The 22,181-nt window shown below is 41.0% G+C and overlaps 1 protein-coding gene across 4 annotated transcripts in view; it reads left to right on the top strand.

The window, feature by feature from the left end:
- USP28 (ubiquitin specific peptidase 28) overlaps positions 1–22,181 on the top strand; it is a 732,083-nt gene that overhangs the window by 486,899 nt on the left and 223,003 nt on the right. For all 4 annotated transcript variants that reach the window (XM_044081073.1, XM_044081072.1, XM_044081070.1 and 1 more), the window contains 3 exons: positions 84–154; positions 3,905–4,133; positions 7,060–7,248. In XM_044081073.1, the coding sequence (XP_043937008.1) occupies positions 84–154; positions 3,905–4,133; positions 7,060–7,248 (489 nt within the window). The remainder of the gene's footprint in view (positions 1–83; positions 155–3,904; positions 4,134–7,059; positions 7,249–22,181) is intronic.

Raw genomic sequence — 22,181 nt, 5'->3', positions numbered from 1 at the left:
TTGATTATCTTTTTTGTTTATCACTTAGTTTCTGGATATTAGCAGCATTGCAATGTGATAACCATATTTATTTTTCCCCCCAGAGTTGAAGGAAAATATCGCCAAGATTTTGTGTTCCATAGAGCAGATTTATTCTCACCCTGTGCTTTCCCAGGTAAGACGGTCACAATCTTATTTGATTTCTTTGATTCATTTTTTGACACTACATCACTCAGTCATTTTGCAGCCAAAACTCATCAGTGCTTGTATTGACGTATGGAAATCCTTTAATCTTCAGTAGTCATGTTTCATCAGCTTGGCAATGGCCAGTAAAATGTATGAAGATTAATGAAGAAAGGTGTAGTAGTGAAGGAAAGAAGGTGAATGAAGGTGTGTGCATGGAAGCTTCTTCTGTGTATATTATTGAACAGGCAATTAAGTTTGAGGAAGTGAATAGAAAGAATAACACTACTCTGGAGCCGGCACCTTGATGTCTGAATTACGAAGTGACGTGTTTAGAAGGTAAATGTAAGCAGATGATCCCTATAGCTTGCTGCAGCTTTGCAAAATGCACCAGTATGAGATCATTATTCTGTATTAATTACTGATTTTACAGGCAGGGGTAGTGTCTGATGGCTATATAGTATGATTGAAGGTTTTATCTATGTTAATTTTATAACTAGACAGTACCCCAAACTCTTATCAACCTTTAAAATCAGCCAAAGGCCACTAAGTAGAATAAAGTGACAGCTTCAAGTTCCCTCCACCAAAGACATATCCCTTTAAAATCCCCCTGTGACCTACAGCAGTGAACACAAATTCAAAGTGATAATGCCTTCAGTTCAAAAGAAAAGGATAATTCTACTGTGCTTATCAAAGGCCAGACAGGTCTTGCTGGGAAACCAAACTGCAAGAGAACATCAAACGGTATGATCCAGTGCGCTGTGTTAGATGCTTTGCCTATGCCTGAACTAATCACTAGTACAGGATATCCTATGTACTTTCCCCTCATGTAGCAGCCAAATACTTTATATTGTCATGGATCTACCTATCTTGAAAAAAATCACATTGCTCCCTCTTTATCATTTAAAGTTCCAGTAAGTTAATCTAAGCTATTAACACTGCCAGAGACATGGTTAAAGAACAAGATCAGGCTGTATGGCACTGCCTTTTGGCTGTCCTCCCAAGCTTATAAATTACATAGAAATCATCACTTGTTTCTGTGTCTCAGGAGCATCACCAGTGAACTGTTCTCATCATACAATTAGTCTTAATCTGCTTAGGAAAACCTTATCCAATACCAAAATATAAGCTTCCAAGGGCAGTCTGTCTCCAAGACTTTACCTGAGCCTAAATAACTCATCCCCCATCCCAGGAGCTGGGAGAAACTTTGAACTCTCTTGCATTTCCCAAACCATTGCCAGCCGCATTGATGCAGGAAGCTTCCTTGGGGCACTTTGTTTACATATCGTTCTCTTGTGTCATGGCTCCAAGAACCAGATAATCTGAGAAAGTTGCTGCACTACATCAAAAGCCAAAACTTCTAGAGACTGCAACAGAGTATTGTGGCATATCAACAAGTGGGGGGATCATTCTTGTTCTTTTTGCAGGCTGTTTGGAACTTTTTAGTAAAACTGCAGACTTTGGCACCTCAAGTACCCCGACAACAGAGTTCCTTGGTAGAGTCCCTAAGCATGGAGCTTTTGACTGTCCTTGAGTCAGTGTTGGACAAAGACGCCTTTCTGGATGTCGTAAAAAGCAGAGCTACCCAAGAGCTATTTGTATATCAAATACATTGGAATTCCAGCTTTCACACCAGGAATTCATTAAGATGCATTTGTAACAAATGCATTCTCAGCCAGGTAGCACAAGGGCTTTATATCGTTCCTCCAGCATCCTTCAAACTAAGGTTATTCCTAAAAAGACAAGGCACCTGACTGACCAGTGAATTTTCTAGTTCACTAAGATAACTCTGATGAGCACACTGGAATCCATGGTTTTCCCATACATTGCAGGCTTCTCACTCTGGCGCAGGAAATTTCTATTTCTCTTTCTCAAGAACCTCAAACTCGCAGTCAGGAGTTTAGCCAGGTAAACCCAGAGCAACTTTCTTTTTTTTAAATATATGTATTTATTGTCAAAAAGGCAAGAGCTGGAAGTCTTACATTAGTGTGATAAGCTGTGAGTAGACCACCCACCCCCTTGTCCTGCATCCACGTGTCAAGTCCAGAAGTACCTCTTCTACCTGTTTACAGATAAAATATTGGTGTTAGTTTTATCTGTGATAATATTTTGCTGTATTTACATTGTGCAGGTATTAAGTATGCAAGATGTACTGGTTTTATTGGAGGTTAAGTTTTGGTGGCATTATTTGTAGTGGTTTGTCTGCATATTTCACTAAAGGAAACTAGTTTTGTGATCATTAAAATTTTTGGAGGCAGTTTTTAAAGTTGAGTTAAAATCTGTGGTGTACACTGATTCCTGTAAACCAACAAAGAGTAATTTGTACAGTATAAATACATACAATGTATAGGGTTCATGTTGAGAGAATAATAATGACATTCTTAGCCATCAGATCATCACATATGCCCCAGTAAAAGTCATGTTTAGCAGAATGACTTTAGCAGACTGACAGCACTGTGACGTGCAAAGTTTCCGAATCTACTGAATTAGTAGTAAGTCGTGTGGGTAGCTCCATGACTTTTTTTTTTAGGATTCTGCTGCAACTACAACTGTTTTAAAAAGACTGACCTGTTGTCTCTTAATCAAGTGCTGTGACATGCTATAAAATTGTAATACATTAATCATGATTCCCTACTCCCTTTTACTGACTGCCTAGGGTTGCAGAAATCAAAACAAGTGGAGATTTTATTAAAAAAAAAAAAATGTTTTTGTAATAGGCCGTGTGTCTACCCCCCCCCCCCCCCCACATACACACACACACACACACTTAGTAGTTCTTTGATTGCATCAGCCATGAGAAAGTATACAACTCTATGAAACTTTGCTATGTAAGAATGGCACAGGTGTTTTTATTTGGATACAAATGAGTACCATACTGCATCTGACAGGAGACATGCTGCTCCTGCTATAAACAACATGCTGATTGTTTTGAAGGTGGCCAACCCATTCCTCTTAAATTTCCCTCAACCACTTTGCACCCCCATAATCCTTTTAAATTGCCCTTGTTTACCCCCTCCCCCCTTTGCTTAAACATATTAATCCATGGAAGCCCAGCATTGGGCAGCACGCAGCTCCATGAATTGTGCTATTTAGGAATAGCACAGTATATTTTGGTAAAACTTTCATTGAAGTACTTCAGTCATGAGGTGCTTTACTGCAACTGTTGAAGTGTCTAGGTCAGACAAGAAGGCAGTTGATATAGTTGCACAATTTGGTGTGTCTGTAGATATCTGTGTGTGTGCTTGTTTATTTGTTCAGTATTTTGCTAAGTAGATAGAAGTGCTTATCTTTTGACCAATTTCATTTTAGCTGATAAAGTTAAAGGTACAGACGTTTTATTGCTATGTGGCTGTGTGTGTGTGTATATATATATATATATGTGTATATATGTATATATATATATATATATATATATATATATATATATATATATATATATATATATACACACACACCTTATTGTGCAAAACAGAGCAAAAAGTGTGTGTGTGTGAGAGATATAATATATATATATATATATAAATATATATATATATATATATATATATATATATATATATATATATATATATAACTTGTATTATATTTAAAGCAGTATTCCAAACAGATCTGATTGCTGTAACCTAGAACATTTCCTGTAGTAGAATGAATAGTTTTGTGGTACATTAGTAAAGCATTCATCTGTGGGCATGTATGATTTGCCATATCGCTAGATGAGTAATCGTTTTTCTTTTTTTGCTAGGTTCCATACCAGCTGCATGCAGTTCTAGTTCATGAGGGGCAGGCCGTTGCAGGGCATTACTGGGCCTATGTCTATGATCACATTCGAATGTGCTGGATGAAGTACAATGATATATCTGTGACAGAATCGTCTTGGGATGAGTTGCAACGAGACTCTTATGGTGGCCAAAAAAATGCCAGTGCCTACTGCCTAATGTACATCAATAAAAACCTACCTCATCTAATTGCAGGTACAACTTTTGTCTTGTTTTCTTATCCTACCTTGAATAGTAATTTTTAAGATAACTGACTTCAACTATCCTGCTTTATCCTACCTTGAATAGTAATTTTTAAGATAACTGACTTCAACTATCCTGCTGTTTGTGGAGAAGTTTTTTGAAAGCTGTTTTCCAGTGCTGCTGAAGTAAATCGACTTTAATATGCTATCACTTGATGATTTTTCAATTACTTAAACTAGAAATGGTTACATTTGCTGAAATATTTCTTAATGTTGAAAATTAGAATTGCCATGTTGCAGATAAGTCTGTGTGTGTTCTTCAAGTGCGAGACTACTTGCTTGATGAGGGAATTGCTTATTGACTTTTCACTACTGTAGTTCTGACTCACTGTCCAGTTTTCTCTTCTGTCACATGTTCTTATGTGAAAATATATGTATAATATGGACACACACATATGCAAAAATTGCTATATATCATAAAAGGGTGCTACTGCTGCTAAACCCTTGTGCCTTAAGTCAATGCAGGTACAGTGACAAGTACTGTCATATCAGCATTTTGTATAAATACTGTGATTTATACTGTACATATGTTCCACAAGTGCCATTTCTGGTTTTGGTGTGCCTTCATTGTAAGCCATCCTGATTAATGGGTGCCTAAAATAGGATGTTGCTTAAGAAAACCAGTACTAGGTAAAACAAATGTTATTTGTCTTTGCTGAATTGGGCAGTATGTCTAATGTCAGTAACTAAGATTAAATATTGCAGGTAGTTATGGAAGCAAGGCTACTGTGATGTTAATAACTGATTTGGCTGTTAGCTGTTGGTTGACAGTGGTGGTAAACTGACTGTAGTGTGTACATATTAATGAGTGCTAAGATTCAGAAGTGTTTGCCTTTGACAAAGTTATGGCTGGTTGAGGAAGGGTGTTGACTGTTACTTCAGTCTATGCTCTTTAGGAAAGTTTTTTTATATAGAGGACATAGCATATGTGGTTGGGTGTTGCACTGTGTTTGTAGGTGATGGTTGAAGAACTTAGGAGGTATTAACTAGAGCATGTGTTACCGCATCAGGTTGTGGAATGTCAGGTTAGAGTGTATTGGCTGCAAATAATTTATTTCATCTCCAAGGTTTCCTTTTGTGTTTCGAGAGGATGTTGTCAAAATTAGTCTTTTGTACTGTCATTGCATTTCCATCCAGGAATATGTTTCATAATCTTCACCTGGAAGTTCATACACCTTTACATGTTACTACAGTAGTCATGTATAGTAAGCTCACTGCAGTATACTTGTATGTATGTTGAAGAGGTAGAAATGTTAACTTTGGTTGAAGTCATTTTTTTCCTGTAACAAGGCAGCAATCTATACTGAGCTGCTTCAGTTCCCATTAAATATTTTGTACACTTTTAAAAAAAAAAGTCAGCAGGTCTTGTCAAACATTTAAGAACTTTTTCAATTATTTGAAATATATTTTGTCGTCTTCTTGTTTATACCATGATGCCCTTAATCTAGATACATATTTTCCATGTATTCCCTGGAGAATATTAAATTTACTCTTCTAAAAAATTCTCCAAATTCTGATGATTTTATTTAACATATGCTTCCATTAAACATAATCCAAACACTTCGTCTGCATTCAAACAACATACTGGCTGTAGATCAGAGTGCAAGTGATGTGTGCGCTATATCTTTAAGAAACATGTCAAGGCTTATACGTACACGTATAAATTCCAGATAGGTGCAATCCCTAGTGCGATTTTAAAAAAGCAGCAAGGGAGAGAGCATGCAGGATTGCAATTGTTGATTTGTATGTAAGTTAACTCATTACATCCGAGTGACTCCTCCAGGTGCATCTGCAGTTAACTCTACTGACGCCTCTAGGCATAAAATATTGCTTGTTCATATTTGCATCAATAATTTCTAAACCATGCTATGTACACAGTTTTAAAAGATTTCATCTTAAAGCTTACACAATGGCAAACTCAGCTACATTAATATTTGGCCTCTGTGTAGTGCAGGTAAATATATATTAATTGTTTTTATGATATCAATTTATATAATGTTCACATTTTTCTAAATATCTCAACAACCAAGTAACACAAACAGAACTCCTTTGCCTCGTATGAATGCTCTCAGCTAGATGAATAAAATTCTGCTGGCAGTATGTGTATAACTTGAGTAGTTGCTGAGATATTGTAAGTTGTTTACAAGCTATTAAAAATGTAATAGTTGCTGTGTTTACTGTGACTTATAAAATTCAGTTTAAAACCTAGAACCTAAAGAATGCTACCACTATAAAAATATGTCCTAAAGAATTTGCCATTTATATTTCTTAAATAACCCCTATGGGAGATAGGAAATTCATCCTGGGGATCACATCAGTCACCCTGCTAGACAGGGGTCCAGGGAAGTAAATATTGTGGGAAGAAATAGCCAGGGAATTGTTATGGCTAGGCTTGTATAGGCCCTAGGGCTGATAGCCTAGTACCAACCTATGACCTACGAACATTTAGTATTTGTTTTACAGAAGTGCTTATAGTAAGAAAAACCAAATCTAGTAAGTACAGTTGAGTAATCTGTTTTTAGTCTAGGGCTATCACTCTTTTTTTTTTTTTTTTTATGGCAGAGGGTCTATGAACAGCTTTATGTAACTGTATGTTGTGTAATCTGCCATTTGAGTCTTAGAGACAGCAAATTGCTGCCTGTCTGTGCAGAACCTGTGTTTTGGGCTTTCCAGAACCTTATGGCAGCAGTCTTTGAGTGACATTTTGTAGTTGAGGAGTATATTTTTGTTGTGTGTGTGTACTGCAAGTTATACTCTTAAATTATGAATGATGAATTAAAATTCATCACTGCAACTTTTGTGCTGAATGAACATCATTGTCCTTTTGATACATAGTAACTGGTTTATGTAACATATTGATCTGTATGCTTTTGTATTAGAACATACAGATGCAAACCCTGGACAGGCAGTTGATGGGATTCATGCTCTCCCGCAAGATTTAAAGTTTTATGTAGAGGAGGACAATCTGTACTTCGAACATGAAGTCGAGGAATGGTTAGAAGAAGAGTCTTGCAAAATCCCTGCTGCTACCTCAGAATCTCAGGAATTCTCATCCGGTACTAGTGAAGGTAATGAGACTTTTTTCCCCCCCCAGAGTGCAGCAGTTCACTTACAAAAACACAGTCTCAATGTTCAATGTTCCCTGCCTCATTTAATGAGGATTTTGTATGTGATAGCGTGAGTTGGTTTCAAGAAAATATGCATGTGAAGCTTCTGTAAGTGATTTTTGAGGATAGCACGTTTGTATAGAATTTTAATGTTTCAATTCTTGCACTATGTATGAGCTGCTGTTTTCAGTCTGGAATTATATAAGGAAAAACTTTGATTTATAAACAAACAAAAAAATGAAGTTTACTGTATTCTGTATTAACTGGTCTTCATTTTCCTTCTTTTCTTTCCTTTGTTAGATGGGTTGGTCCATAGTGACTTTTTCAAACATGACTTTAGCAAAACACCCTTAAATTTGCACAAGATTTACTTTGCAAAACAGAACTTTGTTCAGTTTTTTCTCTCAAATCTTTCATGAGTACGGATATTTTCCTGCCTCCACACAGGTATACAGACATCCTTCTTGTTGCGTGCTGTGTTCTTCACTTTAGTTTCTGCACTGACTTCTTTTCTAGTAAGGCACTCCAACAGGCTGGCATCTGACAACACAAGCTCTTCTTTCCCTTCTAGCCAAAGCCAGATTTAGGTCATTTTGACATTTCTACATCTACCTCTACCTCCCCAGAACTGTATATTAACAGTGTGTTAGGTTAATGCTGCTCCGCTTCTATTTTACTAGGAATATATTCTATTCAAAGACTATCTTAGTTGTGCCCCCTCCTCTGATGATTTCCTCTCTCTTGTGCCATTGTTGGTGTACTTTCTTTGTTTACCTGATTTAGGGTATCTTTTGAATACGAACAAAACACAGCTTCAGGGATAAAGCCAATAAATATCCGATAAATCAAGTGATATATGAACACTAAGATGTAAACCTTCTTCAGTTCCAACAAGTAAGCACGTTTTCGTTGCTGAATGCAACTTCATCAGATAATACAAGCAACTGAATACTTGATTTAAATACATAGTTAATTGATCACGTGTATTTCCAATTAACTTAATAAAAGAGACAAACCTTTAAAAATACTATGTACTGAATGTTGTGACATTTTTACTCTTGTAAACTGAAAAGTTTTTTTATCTGCATTATTTACCAATGTAATAATGAACATTTACTAAACCACAGTTAAAACCACAGTCCATAAAATCAGTTTTCTTTACATTCATCATAAAAACAATAAGAAAACATCGTGCAAAATAAAAAAATATATATGTATATCTATACTATACTGGCTTTAAGTTTTAATATAGGCTTAATAGAGATGTAATCATTTAAGCCAGGTTTCTTGTTCGAGTCCAAGGAGATCTGCCACTGTGTCTCCCTTTGTTCCAACCTGGCCTTCCATGGTCCCCCCCTAGGGTCCTTGTAAATACTTTCCAAGACAAAAAATTTATATCTGGCTGTGGGACATGTCAATGTATGTTTGTACAAAGCATTGTTGATATTAGTTTTTTGCACATCGTACATATGTTAAGTAAATCCGCCCATAATATGCCGGACATTGTGTGCATATAGCCAGATATACTACCCTTTGACTATTACAGTTGTAGTATTCCCTTGCTTTGATGACTCTATTCAAGGCTGTAATAGTAACAACATTGTGGACAAGTGCCACATTTATGCGTGCAGTTTTGTTCTGAATGGAGGCATGCTCTAACAAGCTTTTAATGTTTTTGCCTTTGCTAAAAACAGTCCATTTCTTGATGCTGCAAGTTGGACAAATCAGTAAATGCCTTAAATGCTTCCCACTCCTGTAGGATAACATCTCTAATATCGCTGGAGTTGGTACTATACTATGTGATAAAGGCATGATGAAAATCATCATCGTTTTCATGTGTGTTCTGACTCAATGGAATAATCCCTGTACCCAAAACGGGGGTGTACTTGTCTTTTCTACCTCTGACGACTTGTTCCTGGATTTGATTGATAAGCCCTACCGGGTAACCCCTATCCTGGAACATAGAACTCAAAACAATGATGATTTTCATCATGCCTTTATCACACAGTATAGTACCAACTCCAGCGATATTAGAGATGTTATCCTACAGGAGTGGGAAGCATTTAAGGCATTTACTGATTTGTCCAACTTGCAGCATCAAGAAATGAGGACTGTTTTTAGCAAAGGCAAAAACATTAAAAGCTTGTTAGAGCATGCCCCCATTCAGAACAAAACTGCACGTACACGTAAGCATTAATGAATAATGTGGCACTTGTCCACAATGTTCTTATATTATACAGGACGAACAAGTTACTATTACAGCCTTGAATAGAGTCATCAAAGCAAGGGAATACTACAACTGTAATAGTCAAAGGTATATCTGGCTATATGCACACAATGTCAGCGCATATATCAACAATGCTTTGTACAAACATACATTGACATGTCCCACAGCCAGATATAAATTTTTGTCTTGAAAGTATTTACAAGGACCCTAGGGGGACCATGGAAGGCCAGGTTGGAACAAAGGGAGACACATTGGCAGATCTCCTTGGACTCAAACAAGAAACCTGGCTTAAATGATTACATCTCTATTAAGCCTATATTAAAACTTAAAGCCAGTATAGTATAGATATACATATATATTTTTTTATTTTGCACGATGTTTTCTCATTGTTTTTATGATGAATGTAAAGAAAACTGATTTTATGGACTGTGGTTTTAACTGTGGTTTAGTAAATGTTCATTATTACATTGGTAAATAATGCAGCTAAAAAAAACTTTTCAGTTTACAAGAGTAAAAATGTCACAACATTCAGTACATAGTATTTTTAAAGGTTTGTCTCTTTTATTAAGTTAATTGGAAATACACGTGATCAATTAACTATGTATTTAAATCAAGTATTCAGTTGCTTGTATTATCTGATGAAGTTGCATTCAGCAACGAAAACGTGCTTACTTGTTGGAACTGTACGCGTTAATAAAGAAGGTTTACATCTTAGTGTTCATATATCACTTGATTTATCGGATATTTATTGGCTTTATCCCTGAAGCTGTGTTTTGTTCGTTTTACTTGTGTATATCAGCTTCCCTCTTTTTCTTGGTTTGGCGTATCTTTTGAATACCATTGTTGGTACTTTCTTTAAAAAAAAAAACGTCTTTTTTTTTCCACTTTATTTTTTTTTATGTTTTAAGGAAATAGGTTGGCTTTGTCGTTATGGCTGAAAAGCCTACAAGATTTAGAAAATGCATCTCTTGTAGGCATAAGATCCCTAACTCGGGTGCCAACAAGTAGTGCGTGTATTGTTTGGGCTTTGCTGACCTAGATGTGGACTGTTTGGTTTGTTCAGGCTTCAGTTCCTGTGCTTTAAGTGACAGAAGGAATAAGCTTGTTCTGAAAGGTTTGCTTTCATCTTCTGTTTCTGCCGTGTGTGGGGCTCAAATCCCTTCTAGTAAAACTGACAAAGAGAAGCCTGACTGTGCTCCTAAAGAAAAGGAGCCCAGGAAATGGACTCCTGGTCTTTCTTCCCATTCAGCTCCGGCTTCTGAGCCACTGGCTAAAGTTACCAAGTCATCAGGTCTGACACCTTCCTCTGATCCCACTACATCAAGATCCAAGTCTACTCTGATCTGATCTCCAGTTTTCACCCTGGATCTGATATCTCCTTGGTGCCATTCAGTGTCCTTACAGGAGACCCCTAGAATTTTTTCCAGGTTACCATTTACTATTTCATCCCTTTGGTATTCTAGGAGCTTGTCTGTGGCAGAAGTTGATAGGATGATTAAGTTTCTCGGGATTCTGATTCAAATGGGGGTCATTCTTTCAACATCTCCCATTAGACCTGCTCAACATCACTCGCATCTCCTTCTCCGATCCGACTAGTGGTTTCAAAGATGTCCTTGTTGGATCCAAAAACCACTTCAGCTGTGACCATTCTCCTGAATCCACCGTCTCCGAACCCTTCAGAGCAGGAAGACTCTCTGAGCCAAAGCATTGGTGCCGGCTGGGTTAGGATCATCTCGGAGGCTGTCAAAGCCATCCTTGCCTCGCAGTACCTCAGCACTGAATAGCTCAGCCCCAACTCTCTCTCCTTGAGTCAGGTATCCACAGGGTTACAGAGGTCAGTGCAGGTGGCTTCTGTGCTTATGTGACCAGCTGCTGTTTCTCCTGGACCTTTTCCTTTGAGGTTGTGGAGAAGGTTTTCTCTTTACCCAGGGAAAGGACATCTTTGCCCTCTTGGGATCCTACTCTCCCTCCACTAACTTTGAGCACTGATCCTATCATGCCTACTCCAGGACAGCCACCCTGTGCAAGCCTTCAGACAGGCTTCCTACAGGACTTCCCATCTTCTGATATTCCACCAGATCATCACACTGGTGAAGTCCCTTAGGAAGCTAACATGCAAAGGAAGCACTTATGATTCCCCCTCAGGAATCTGTCACTGAAGACATGGACTTCAGTGTGTGGGAGGTCAAAGATGTCCTTTCATAGGTTCATGGATTAGTATTAGGTTAACTGCCCTTGTGGGCCATTTTAAGCTTAGCCAATTACCCCATGTGAGAATCAAACCCTGCACCTGGTGTCTGTAAGGTAAACACCTTAACCATTATGCCAACCTCCCACCCCTTTGGTAAAGAGTACCTGTCTAGCCCTCTTTAAGAGGAACCTGGATGACTGTATGGAAAACAGAAAATTATACCCCTGGGATCCCACCTATGTCCTTGCTGAATAGGGGAAACTGGTGCTGACGTTGAGGGAACATGGGCAAAATTCTTGACTAGGCTTATAAGGGCCTCTGGGTCAATAGCCTAGTGTCATCCTATGAACCTATTTCCACCTGATATTGCCTCCTTTGGAGAGGTCCTAGAACTTCTTAAACAGAGAGGTGAATGATCCTCCATTATCACTTCCTAAGAGGATTCAGTGTTTCTGGAAACTCTCAGGGCTAGCCCGGCTACGTCTTGTGTGTTTCCTCCAGCTGACAAGTTTATCAGTCTTGTGTCACACTAAGCATGGAAGGAACCAGTTACAGTGGACCCTGTACCTAAGAGGCCTGACAGGTTTCTAGCTCCCCCTAAAGATGGGACCCACTGGAGCAAGACAGTCCCTATAAATACCATCTAAGAGAGAGCTTACAGAGAGCTTATCTGTCTATACCCTGATAGTGTAGGGCTTTTGCCAGATTTGGCTAGCACATTTATACCTCCATGACTTTTGCCCTTCAGTTGCTGAACTATTTAACACAGTTCACCAGGTTACAAAAGGATTTGATCAAGGAGCTTTCCAAATCTTATTTGGGTCCATGTTTGTGGGGGACCAGAAAAAAAAGCTTCACAACTGGCTACCCTACAGTCTCTCCGATGCGTCTATGAGGTTGATGAGACAGCTGAGGGTACCTCTAGGGCTGTGTGTTTAGGCATGTAGCGGTCAGGAAACATGCCTGGATGTGCCTGAATGAAGATTTGAAGTGCTCTGCAAAATCACACATCAGGGATTCCTTTGATGAATCATCTTTATTAAGCCCCAAAGTTAAAGAAACGCACCCCAGAAGTGAGCAAGACAGAAGAAAACCCTGTCTGTCATTGGGATCCATTTTTATACTCCTCATAGACCCTTCTCCAGGAATCAGTGAGGTAGTAAAAATATGTGGCTTCTCAACTCCCAAGGGCCTTTCCAGGAATTGAGGAGATGGCTCTTCCTAGTGCAGAGGGGATAATTGTAGTGGAAGACACCACCCTCACTGCAGAGGTGGCCTGCAGAACTAGAGCTTCAGAGATGCCTTCTCTGACCAACCTTACCAGCACTCCTGAAAGATTTCTTGATTGCTGCACTCCAGAGGCAGTCAGTGGGTGCTTATCTCTGCACCCAGAAGTCTGATCATCCATCACAAAAGACACTTGGGTGAAGAAAATAATATATAGAGGTTATTTCATACCATTTTCCTAAATTCCCTCAAAAAAAAATGAAAATCCCTGATTATTTTGCCCAGTCAGAGGGGAGGCTACAGTCTTGGAAATAGAAAAGCAGCTAGAAAACAGAGTCATACAAAAGGTGCCCCAGGCCAAAAAGATCGGGAAATTACTCAATATTCTTTTCAGTACCAAAGAAAATAGCAGATTCGACCAGTATGTAAAATATTCAAAGTTCAGGCTCGTCATGGTTCATTCTATTTTATCTCCTCTTCTAAAGGACTGGATGTGCTCTATAGATCTTCAAGATGTGTACTGTCCTTTCATAATGAGCATGCACTCCAGAAGATTCCTGCACTTCAGCTGGGAGCCAGTCATTTACCAGTTCAGAACACTACCCTTTGGTCTTACCACAGCCCCAGGTTTTTTGCCAAATGTATGGCAGTGGTAGTGACACATCTGAGATTGCTGGAATTCCAGGTGTTTCCATACCTAGATGACTGGCTCCTGAATGCCCATCCAGGCATCTATTGATTCAAGCGGGTGATTACTTGCTCCAGTTATGTCTTCATTTGGATATTAGTCAATTACACCAAATCACAGTTTTTCCCTTCTCAAACCTTGGAATTCGTAGGTGCTCGGCTAGAGATGACCCAACCAGATAGCATCCCTTTCTGTGATAAGGGTGCATAATCTTGGGTCTCAGGTCATGAGGGTAATCTTCCTTTCTTATCTGACAGCAACACTAGTCCTCCACGTGTTAGGATTGATGTCAGTAGTGATAACTCTAGTCCCGTTAGCCAGGTGTCATATGCATGTCCTTCAATGGGCTCTCTCAGTACAGTGGTCTATTCTTCAGCACCCTCTAAGCACCCCAGTCAAGATTTCCAAAGTCTGCAAGGAATATCTTCTTTGCTGGCTTCATTCAGAAGAAGTTTCTCAAGGTCATCCATTTGTCCTCTCTCGACCAGTAGCCACAGTCACTGTGGATGCCTCACAAATTGGGTATGGGAGCATTTCTTGGGAAGGACAGTCCAAGGTGCATGGTCCCCAGAAGAGACCAATTTGTACATCAGTGTCATGGAAATGAAAACATTACTGGCTTTTCAAGATGTTCTGCCTTCAGGGATGGTTGCAATGCAGACAACATGCCAGTGGTTTGGTATATCAACAAATGGGGGGGGGGGGGTTTCAGATGTTACCCATTGTGTCGAGAGGCAATGAGACTTTGGCAATGGGAAACCTCTTCCGGTTGTTTTCATTTGGCAATGCACATATTGGGGAAGACCAATGTGCCTGCAGAAAGACTAAGCCATTTTGATGCCTCATGAGTGATCTGTCAAAGAATGGCGGAAAAGAATTTTTGTTGATGGGGCCAGCCTTGTTACAATCTTTTTGCTTCTGTCAGCAACAAGTGCAGCAGGTTCTTGCCCTGTTTCCTCCACAGGAGGAGTCACTGAGAGATGCTGTAGTCCATGATTGGCCCGTCAGCCTCCTCTATGCATATCCCCATTACCATTAATCCCCAAACTTCTCCAGAAAGCATCCTGTTGAAGAGCACAATTGTCCTCATTGCTCCTTTTTGGCCTCATCAGGTCTAGTTCCCCTTCTTCTGGTCTCCTTTTATTCAAGTTAATTCTATGGTTTCTCCAGTTCCAGTGATGGCTAGACATCCCATGCTTTCTTCCCCAATTCAGCAGATTATTTTATCCTATTAGAAGCTTTCCACTAAGAAAATTTACAAGAATAAAAGGAAAAGATTTGCAGTCTGGTCCCTTCAGAGAGATGCAGATTCTTAGTCTGCCCCAATCTCAGCAGTTCTCAACTTTTTAGCCTCCATTTTTAACAACTGGGTGAGCTACTGTATTAATGTTCAACTAGCAGCCATTTCAAATTTTCACTCTGGGGAGGATCATTATTCCCTGTCTTCCTAGACATTATGCAAGGCCTTCCTTAACAGTACCTTTTTGCTCAGACCCCCAGTTAAAGAGCCTACAACCCCTTGGGATTTGACTATTCTCTTACAGGCTGTTACCCAACCTCCTTTTGAGCATTTTGATAAGATTGACCTTAAATTTTGTCCTGGAAAACTATTTTTCTGGTTGCTTTAACCTCATTAAGCGAGTATCTGAACTCCAAGCCTTCTCTGCAAAACCTCCATAATTGATTTTCTATAAAGATAGTGTCATTATGCAAATGTCCTTCCTTTCTACCCAAGGTAGCATCCAAATCCAACTTAAATCAGGTCATCAATTTACCTCTGTTCTATCCTAAATTCTCAAACAAAGGTGAATATATGCTGTATCTTATGGATGTGCATCAGCAGATATTTACACAGAACACAGGATTTCAAAAAATCTGATCAATTGTTTGCATCTTCCTCCAAGAACAAATTGGATAAAGCAGTTTCTAAAGTGACTGTAGCCAAATGGTTATCTTTACCCAAGCCCCTCCCCCCCCAAGCGCATTCCACGACATCTGTAGCCACCTCTTTGGCATTCTGGTCAAGAGCTTCCATAGATGATATTTGTGCAGCTGCCACTTGATTCAGTGCTCATAACTTTATTGCTCCTTACAAGTTTAGACATACTATCCAGAAGTAGGGCAGCGTGTGATTCTGCTGTAGACTATAATACCTTTTTTTAAGTCCCACGCAAGGTTCATGTAGCTGGGGACTATGTCCAGTCAGTTGCAGCATGAATTAAAATGAAAATATCAGATACAGAAGTTATGTACTCACCTTAATGATGCATCTGAGTTGTCCATTTTCATTCTTCCTCAACTCCCAACCATCCAAACTCTTTCCATCTTTCTCATTGAGGCCTAAGAGGTGTCCTTTTGGGAAATCACCTGCTCCCTGCTTTGAGCTCTAGGCTTTCTGCATGTCCTTATCTTTCTGCATGTCCTTATCTTGTGTCCTTTTATAGTAGTCATGTACATGTTACTGTTGGAGCAGCAAACCCAATCGGAGGTAAACCAGGAGAGTGGAACATTATGGGTAAAGAGAGAAGCTCGAGAGCTGGATCCAGGAGTGTGGTAAAAGTGTCAGAGTCAGATCTACTGTCTGATCCGGAGACCCATCAGTTGAAGAAGAATGAAAATGAGCAACACAGATGCATCATTATGGTGAGTATATAACTTTTGTTTTCAGTTGTTAATAGTGTGTTTATAGACGTGCTCAGTATTTGTTACAAACTTGTTTTCTCTGTGTTAAGCAGTGTTTTATTAGCTAGTAACCTTTCGGTAACTTCATCTCACACTCTAGCAAAATTTTCCTCAAGATCATGCAATAGATACTGCATCCTTATCTAGAGAGGGAACTCCCAGATGTGCAAAGCTGGATTCTGAAAGGGAAGAGGAACACAAGATATCCTCGCAAATGTAAGATGGATCCAAGAAAAAGTCAAAGAATATTAGAAGTACGGCTATATTTGTTTTGTTGATTACAAAAAGGCTTTTGATGGTGTAGATCATGAAGCCTTGTGGTCAACTTTAAAAAGGATGGCTGTGATAAAACACCTAATGTTAAGTTGTCAATCGCTTTAGCTCGAGAACTCCTTTTACCAGCTCGAGGCAGCCCCATATCCCATGATGCAAGGCAGGAAGTACCCAGATCTCGTTTGCCGCTTCGCTTGGGAGGTCTTCTCTTTACCAGCTCCTGGTAAGTAATTCACATTTGTGACATTTAAGCCCCTTTTCAGTTAAAAACTAATTTGTTTTGATAGTTTAACTTTAAATTTAACTTTTTCTGACAGAATTCCCTGTCTCTTTTATTTTTTAGTCAGTTAGTTTCCTATCCCATCCCCTGTTAGGGTGTGTGTGTTGGTGTTTTTACTAAATACCTTTTGGTATTAGTTTAATTTAATTGGACTGGTGTGTGTGTGTTGTGTTAAGGCACCATGTCTAAAGAGAGGGTTTCAGGTTTTAAGAAGTGTGACTGCTGTGTCTCTGACAGACGGTCACACTTGCCCTGTACTGTTTGGGCCCCTTCACCTGCAGGACTCCTGTGCTATTTGTCACCTTCAGCCAGAGAGTCCTGCAGGAGGCTAAGTCGGCCCCACAAAAATCAACTAAAACTGCCAAGACCCAGGCTTCTGTTTCTAAGCCTGTGGCCTCGGCTCGAGTTCGTAGAGAGTCGAGTTCCGCTGGAGCCGCATTCTGATTCTCCATTTCTTCGCCGTTGCTATGCTATCAGTGCGAATCTGCTTGATTCACTGTGGTGTCGGTTCTGTCGGCTCCGATCGGCTCCGACACCCATGTGGCACAGGCATCGGTGTCGGCTCGCTGGAGCCGCAGGATCAGTAATGGCCCATTCCAGGAAGAGGTCGAGGTGCCTCGCCTTCTATCGAACGGGAGCCGCCCGATCTTCAAGGTCATCCAGGTTGTCAGATCATGACCTAGAGAGAGTGGTCAGTAGATTGCTCAAGTCACAGGTACTGGCCCAGAGCTTGGGATACCCCTTCTGTTCCTTCAGCCCCTACTCTTATCTCCTCTTCCTTAGAGGGATTCGGTCGGGCTTCCATGGTCTCGGTGAGTGGCATCGGACCACATCTGCCTCGGAGACTTCGTGGGTTCCTAACCTGCCTGGGAGGGAGGTGATGAAGAGTGTACTGGCCACTGGTATCAGTCAGCAGTCTCTTCCATTGTACCTGTTGACATCTCTGCCACTTCTCTTGCTACAGGACCCAGAGATCCTCCGCCTCAGGTTTCCCATTCTCCTGATGTTTCGGGAGATCCTCCTAGGAAGAGGACTTGTAAGAGGAAGCATGTAGACTGTCTGTCACGATACTGACTTTGATGAGTCAGAGGGATCCCCTAGATCCATGTCTCCTTCTCAGACATCCTAGAACTTCTGAAACAGAGGGGAAACTGGCCCACCAACAATCCCTCTGAGGATGAGTCAGTATACACCCCTGATGCAGGTTATTGCACTGGGCGGCGTGGACAGCTCCTGACTCTGTAGAGCCAGTCCCTAGGAGGCCTTCTAAATTTATAACTGCCCCTAGTGACAAGCAATTCCTTACCAAGGGTGTCCCGCTGATGCCATGGTGGTGGCTGCGCCACCAAATCCATCCTCCTAATAAGGACTCTAGGACCATGGATAGAGCGTAAAGCGGATGTTTTCCTCATGAATTATCTTTGTCACTTCACCAGACTCCAGAGGGATATCCTGAAGGAGCTGGGAGAAGTAGTTCAGGATCCTACAGCTGCAGGGGCCCAAGAAAAGCTAGGAACCCTCAATTCCATTGCTAACTCCTCCATGCGGCTAATATCTTATGCTGCTGATGGCACAGGTGTGGCTCTTAGACGCCAAGCCTGGATGCGGCTATGTGATTTTATGGATCCCTTTTTAAAGTCCTTCACAAATTCTCCCTTTGATGGGTCAGCTTTGTTTGGCCCTCAGGTGAAGGAAACCTTGACCAGGTGTGAGCAGGACGGCAAGACTCTTTCTGCTGTTGGAGTCCGTTTTCCACCAGGCCTTATCCCAAAGGACAGAAGGGTGGGAAGATGTGGTTCAAATCCCAAGGAGTCACTAGAGGCAGAGGGGTAACAACAGGCACGCCTAGAGGCAGAGGGGTCCAAGAACCAGGGCAACAGGGAGTCTCTTCCTGAGAAGCCCTTTCAGCATCCCTGAGGTGAGGCAGTCGGGGAAGATTATCACTGTACCCAGAAGCCTGGCATTCCTCACTCAAGACAGATGGGTACAGTCGATCATATCCAAGGGTTACATAATTCCTTTCGAGGAAAGTCCCTTCCCTCAAGTTCCCTTCCAGATGTACCACCGGTCTAAGGGACATTGCAGAGTTAGAAATCGCAAAACTACTGCAAAAGAGCCATTCAGCCAGTTACAATAGACCATTCAGAGCCGGAATCTACTCAAGGTTCTTTGGTCCCCAGACTGGAGACCAATATTGGATCTCAGCAGACTCAACAAGCCTGTCAGGAAGACAAGATACCGAATGGTCACTCTTCCGTCTATTCTGCCCTTCTTACAGAAGGACAACTGGATGTGCTCAATAGATCTTCAGGATGCATCAAAATTCTGGGGTCCAGTCATTTTTGGTCTCACTACAGCCCCAGAGTGTTCACCAAATGCATGGCAGTGGTCACGGCTCACCTGAGACGTCAAGGGTGTGTTTCTGTTCTCTCACAACTGGCTCCTGTCAGCCACCACCAGGCATCAGCTTATACAAGCCAGGGATTACACAATAGACCTTTGTTCTCATTTGGGCATCTCAGTCAACTCGAAAAGTCATCCTGCCAGTCTATTACCTTCATAGGCAAACTTAAACACTGTTAGATGTCAGCTACCCTTACAGAACAAAGAGTTTCAGACATTCAGGCTCATGTCAGGATCATTCTGGCCAGCAAGGTACAGGCCAGAATGGTTCTAAAGGTATTAGGTCTTATGGCTGCGGCCATTACTCTTCTTCCTGGCTCGATTCTACGCCTCCTTCAGTGGATGCTGTTCACACAGTGGTCATACCAGCACTTCCCAATGCGCCACCAGATTCTGGTGACACAAACATGCAAACAACATCTTGCTTGGTGGATCACATCCTCAGGTTCACCAAGGCAGGTGCTTTGTGTGGCCCCCCCCGATAGCCACTGTCACCACGGATGCCTCCGGATGGTTCATGGGAGTACCATCTGCACATAAATGTCCTGGAGATGAGAGCAGTGCTTTTAAAGCCCTCAACGACTTTCTTCCGTGGGAGAATTGCAGTCCACACAGACAACATGTCTGTAGTGTGGTATATCAACAAACAGGGCTCATCGGTTTCTGGTAGCAACGCATATCCCTGGAAAACCAACATTATAGCGGACAGATTGAGCAGAGCTATTCTCATGCCTCAAGTGGTCTCTCAAGCAATCCATAGCGGAAGAGATTTTATCTTTTACTCCCAAAACAGCAAATGTCCAGACTTCTTCAGCATCAGGCCATCCCCCAGAGACGCTCTGAACCAGGATTGGCCCCAGGGACTTCTTTATGCCTTCCCTCCATTTCCTCTGATCCCTCAGGTGATCCAGAAAGCTACCGCTTTGAGAGCCAAATTGATTCTCATTGCCCTTACTGGCCTCGACAAGTTTGGTTCCCCTCCATCGTGCAGCCGTGGCATCTGGTCCCAGTGCCAGATCTACTGAATCACCAATCCGGTCAGCTGCACAGGTCAGTTCCTTCTCTCAACCTCACAGCACGGTTGCTCCACTTCCTTCCTTTGATCTCTAACCCAGTTAGAGATATCATAGTCCTCTACAGGAGGATTTACACAAGCAAATGGAACGTTTCTTATTGGGCTAAGGCCCAAAATATTGATCCTTTCACTGCCCCTGTTCAGGCAGTTCTGGACTTCTTAGCAGAGATTTTAATGCCCTCTTCTTCAACAGTCAGAGTTCAGCTGGCTGTTATTTCTAATTCTCATGTCGGTATAGCAGATCATAATATTATGTCCCATAGACTCTGCAGGGCCTTCTTGAAAGGAATTTTCCTGCTAAAACCTCCAATCAGGAATCCTCCTCCTCCTCAGTGGGATCTAAATTTGGTGCTGACATCCTTGATTCTTCCCCCCTTCGAGCCAGCTGTTTCTTGTTCCTTGAAATATCTTTCTTGGAAAACTTTATTCCTAGTGGCTATTACATCTGCCAGGAGGGTGTCGGAACTTCATGCTCTTTCAGTTCGACCCCCCTATTTGATTTTTCACAAAGACAGAGTATCCTTGAGAACCAATCCATCCTTTTTACCTAAGGTCGCTTCAAAAAACAATCTGAATCAATCCATTGATCTCCCCGTATTCTTTCCTAACTATTCAGATAGAGCTGAACAAAAGCTACATTATCTACCGTCAGCTCAGATATTATTTGGACAGAACAAAAATTTAGAAAATCTGATCAACTTTTTGTTTTTGTCGCGGATAATAAAAAGGCCTTCCTGTTTCTAAAGTGACTTTGTCCAGATGGTCTTTCTTAGGTCATCACTGAAATTTATACGATCAGGGGAAAACAGCTGTGCTCAAAACCTAAAGCACATTCAACTAGGAGTTTAGCTACTTCTACAGCTTTTCAAGCTAGACTGCCTTTGGATACTATTTGTGCAGCGCCACTTGGGCCCTCCTCACACTTTTGTTTCCCATTACAAATTGGACTTGGCCTCCAGGGACAGAGCCAGTTTTGGCTCTACAGTCCTCAAGAGTTTGTTCCATTGAGCCACCCAGGAAGATTGACAACTTAACATTAAGAAGTTATGTACCTACCATAACGCTCCATGTTAGTTGTCTTCTCTGTCTCTTTCTGCGACCCTCCCTCCTTCCCCCTGGCCTGGACAGACCTTGTATAAGAAACTATTATGCTAAGACCATTCAGACTGGTCCTTTTTCCATCTGTAAGTTTCTTCTTCCTTTGGGAAGTTTTGTTTATGCTTGGTGTTATTGCCCTTTTGTCAACAAACGAGATCTGGGTACTTCCTGCCTTGCATCATGGGATATGGGGCTGCCTCGAGCTGGTAAAAGGAGTTCTCGAGCTAAAAGCAAGTGAGTGGGAGCCGAGGATCGGCTCCGAGCTAAAGCAATGAATGAGCCCGAGGATCGGGTTCAACCCATCAAGCAAGAAAGAAGGCGAGAGAAGACAACTAACATGGAACGTTATGGTAGGTACATAACTTCTTATTCGTTCTCATGTGCAATCTCTATCGCTATCAAGAAGCAACTATCTGAACTGAACAAGGACAAACACAATAGTTCAAAGTTTAAAAGGATGTGCACCAAGGATGTCTCCTTATCTATTTAATTTATATGCAGAGCAAATGATCAGAGAATCGAGGGTATATGAAAGCAATTGTTGAAAATTGATGGCAGATTTATCAACAGTCTTTGTTATGCCGATGACGCAACTGTCTTGGAGGAGAGTGAAAATATCCTGAGATGTATGCTATCAAGCAAAGTCTCTAGATAGGCCTGCACCTCAGTATAGAAAAGACGAAGATATTTACAATTGGTGGCACAACCAACTTGAGTCTTGATGGAGAAGACATCAAAAATCATCAATAA

This window comes from Protopterus annectens, chromosome 8.part0, assembly GCF_019279795.1.
Source record: "Protopterus annectens isolate FY-2018-M chromosome 8.part0, PAN1.0, whole genome shotgun sequence".
NCBI classification, from domain to species: Eukaryota; Metazoa; Chordata; order Ceratodontiformes; family Protopteridae; genus Protopterus; species Protopterus annectens.
This window is presented reverse-complemented; position numbering and strand designations above follow the sequence as displayed.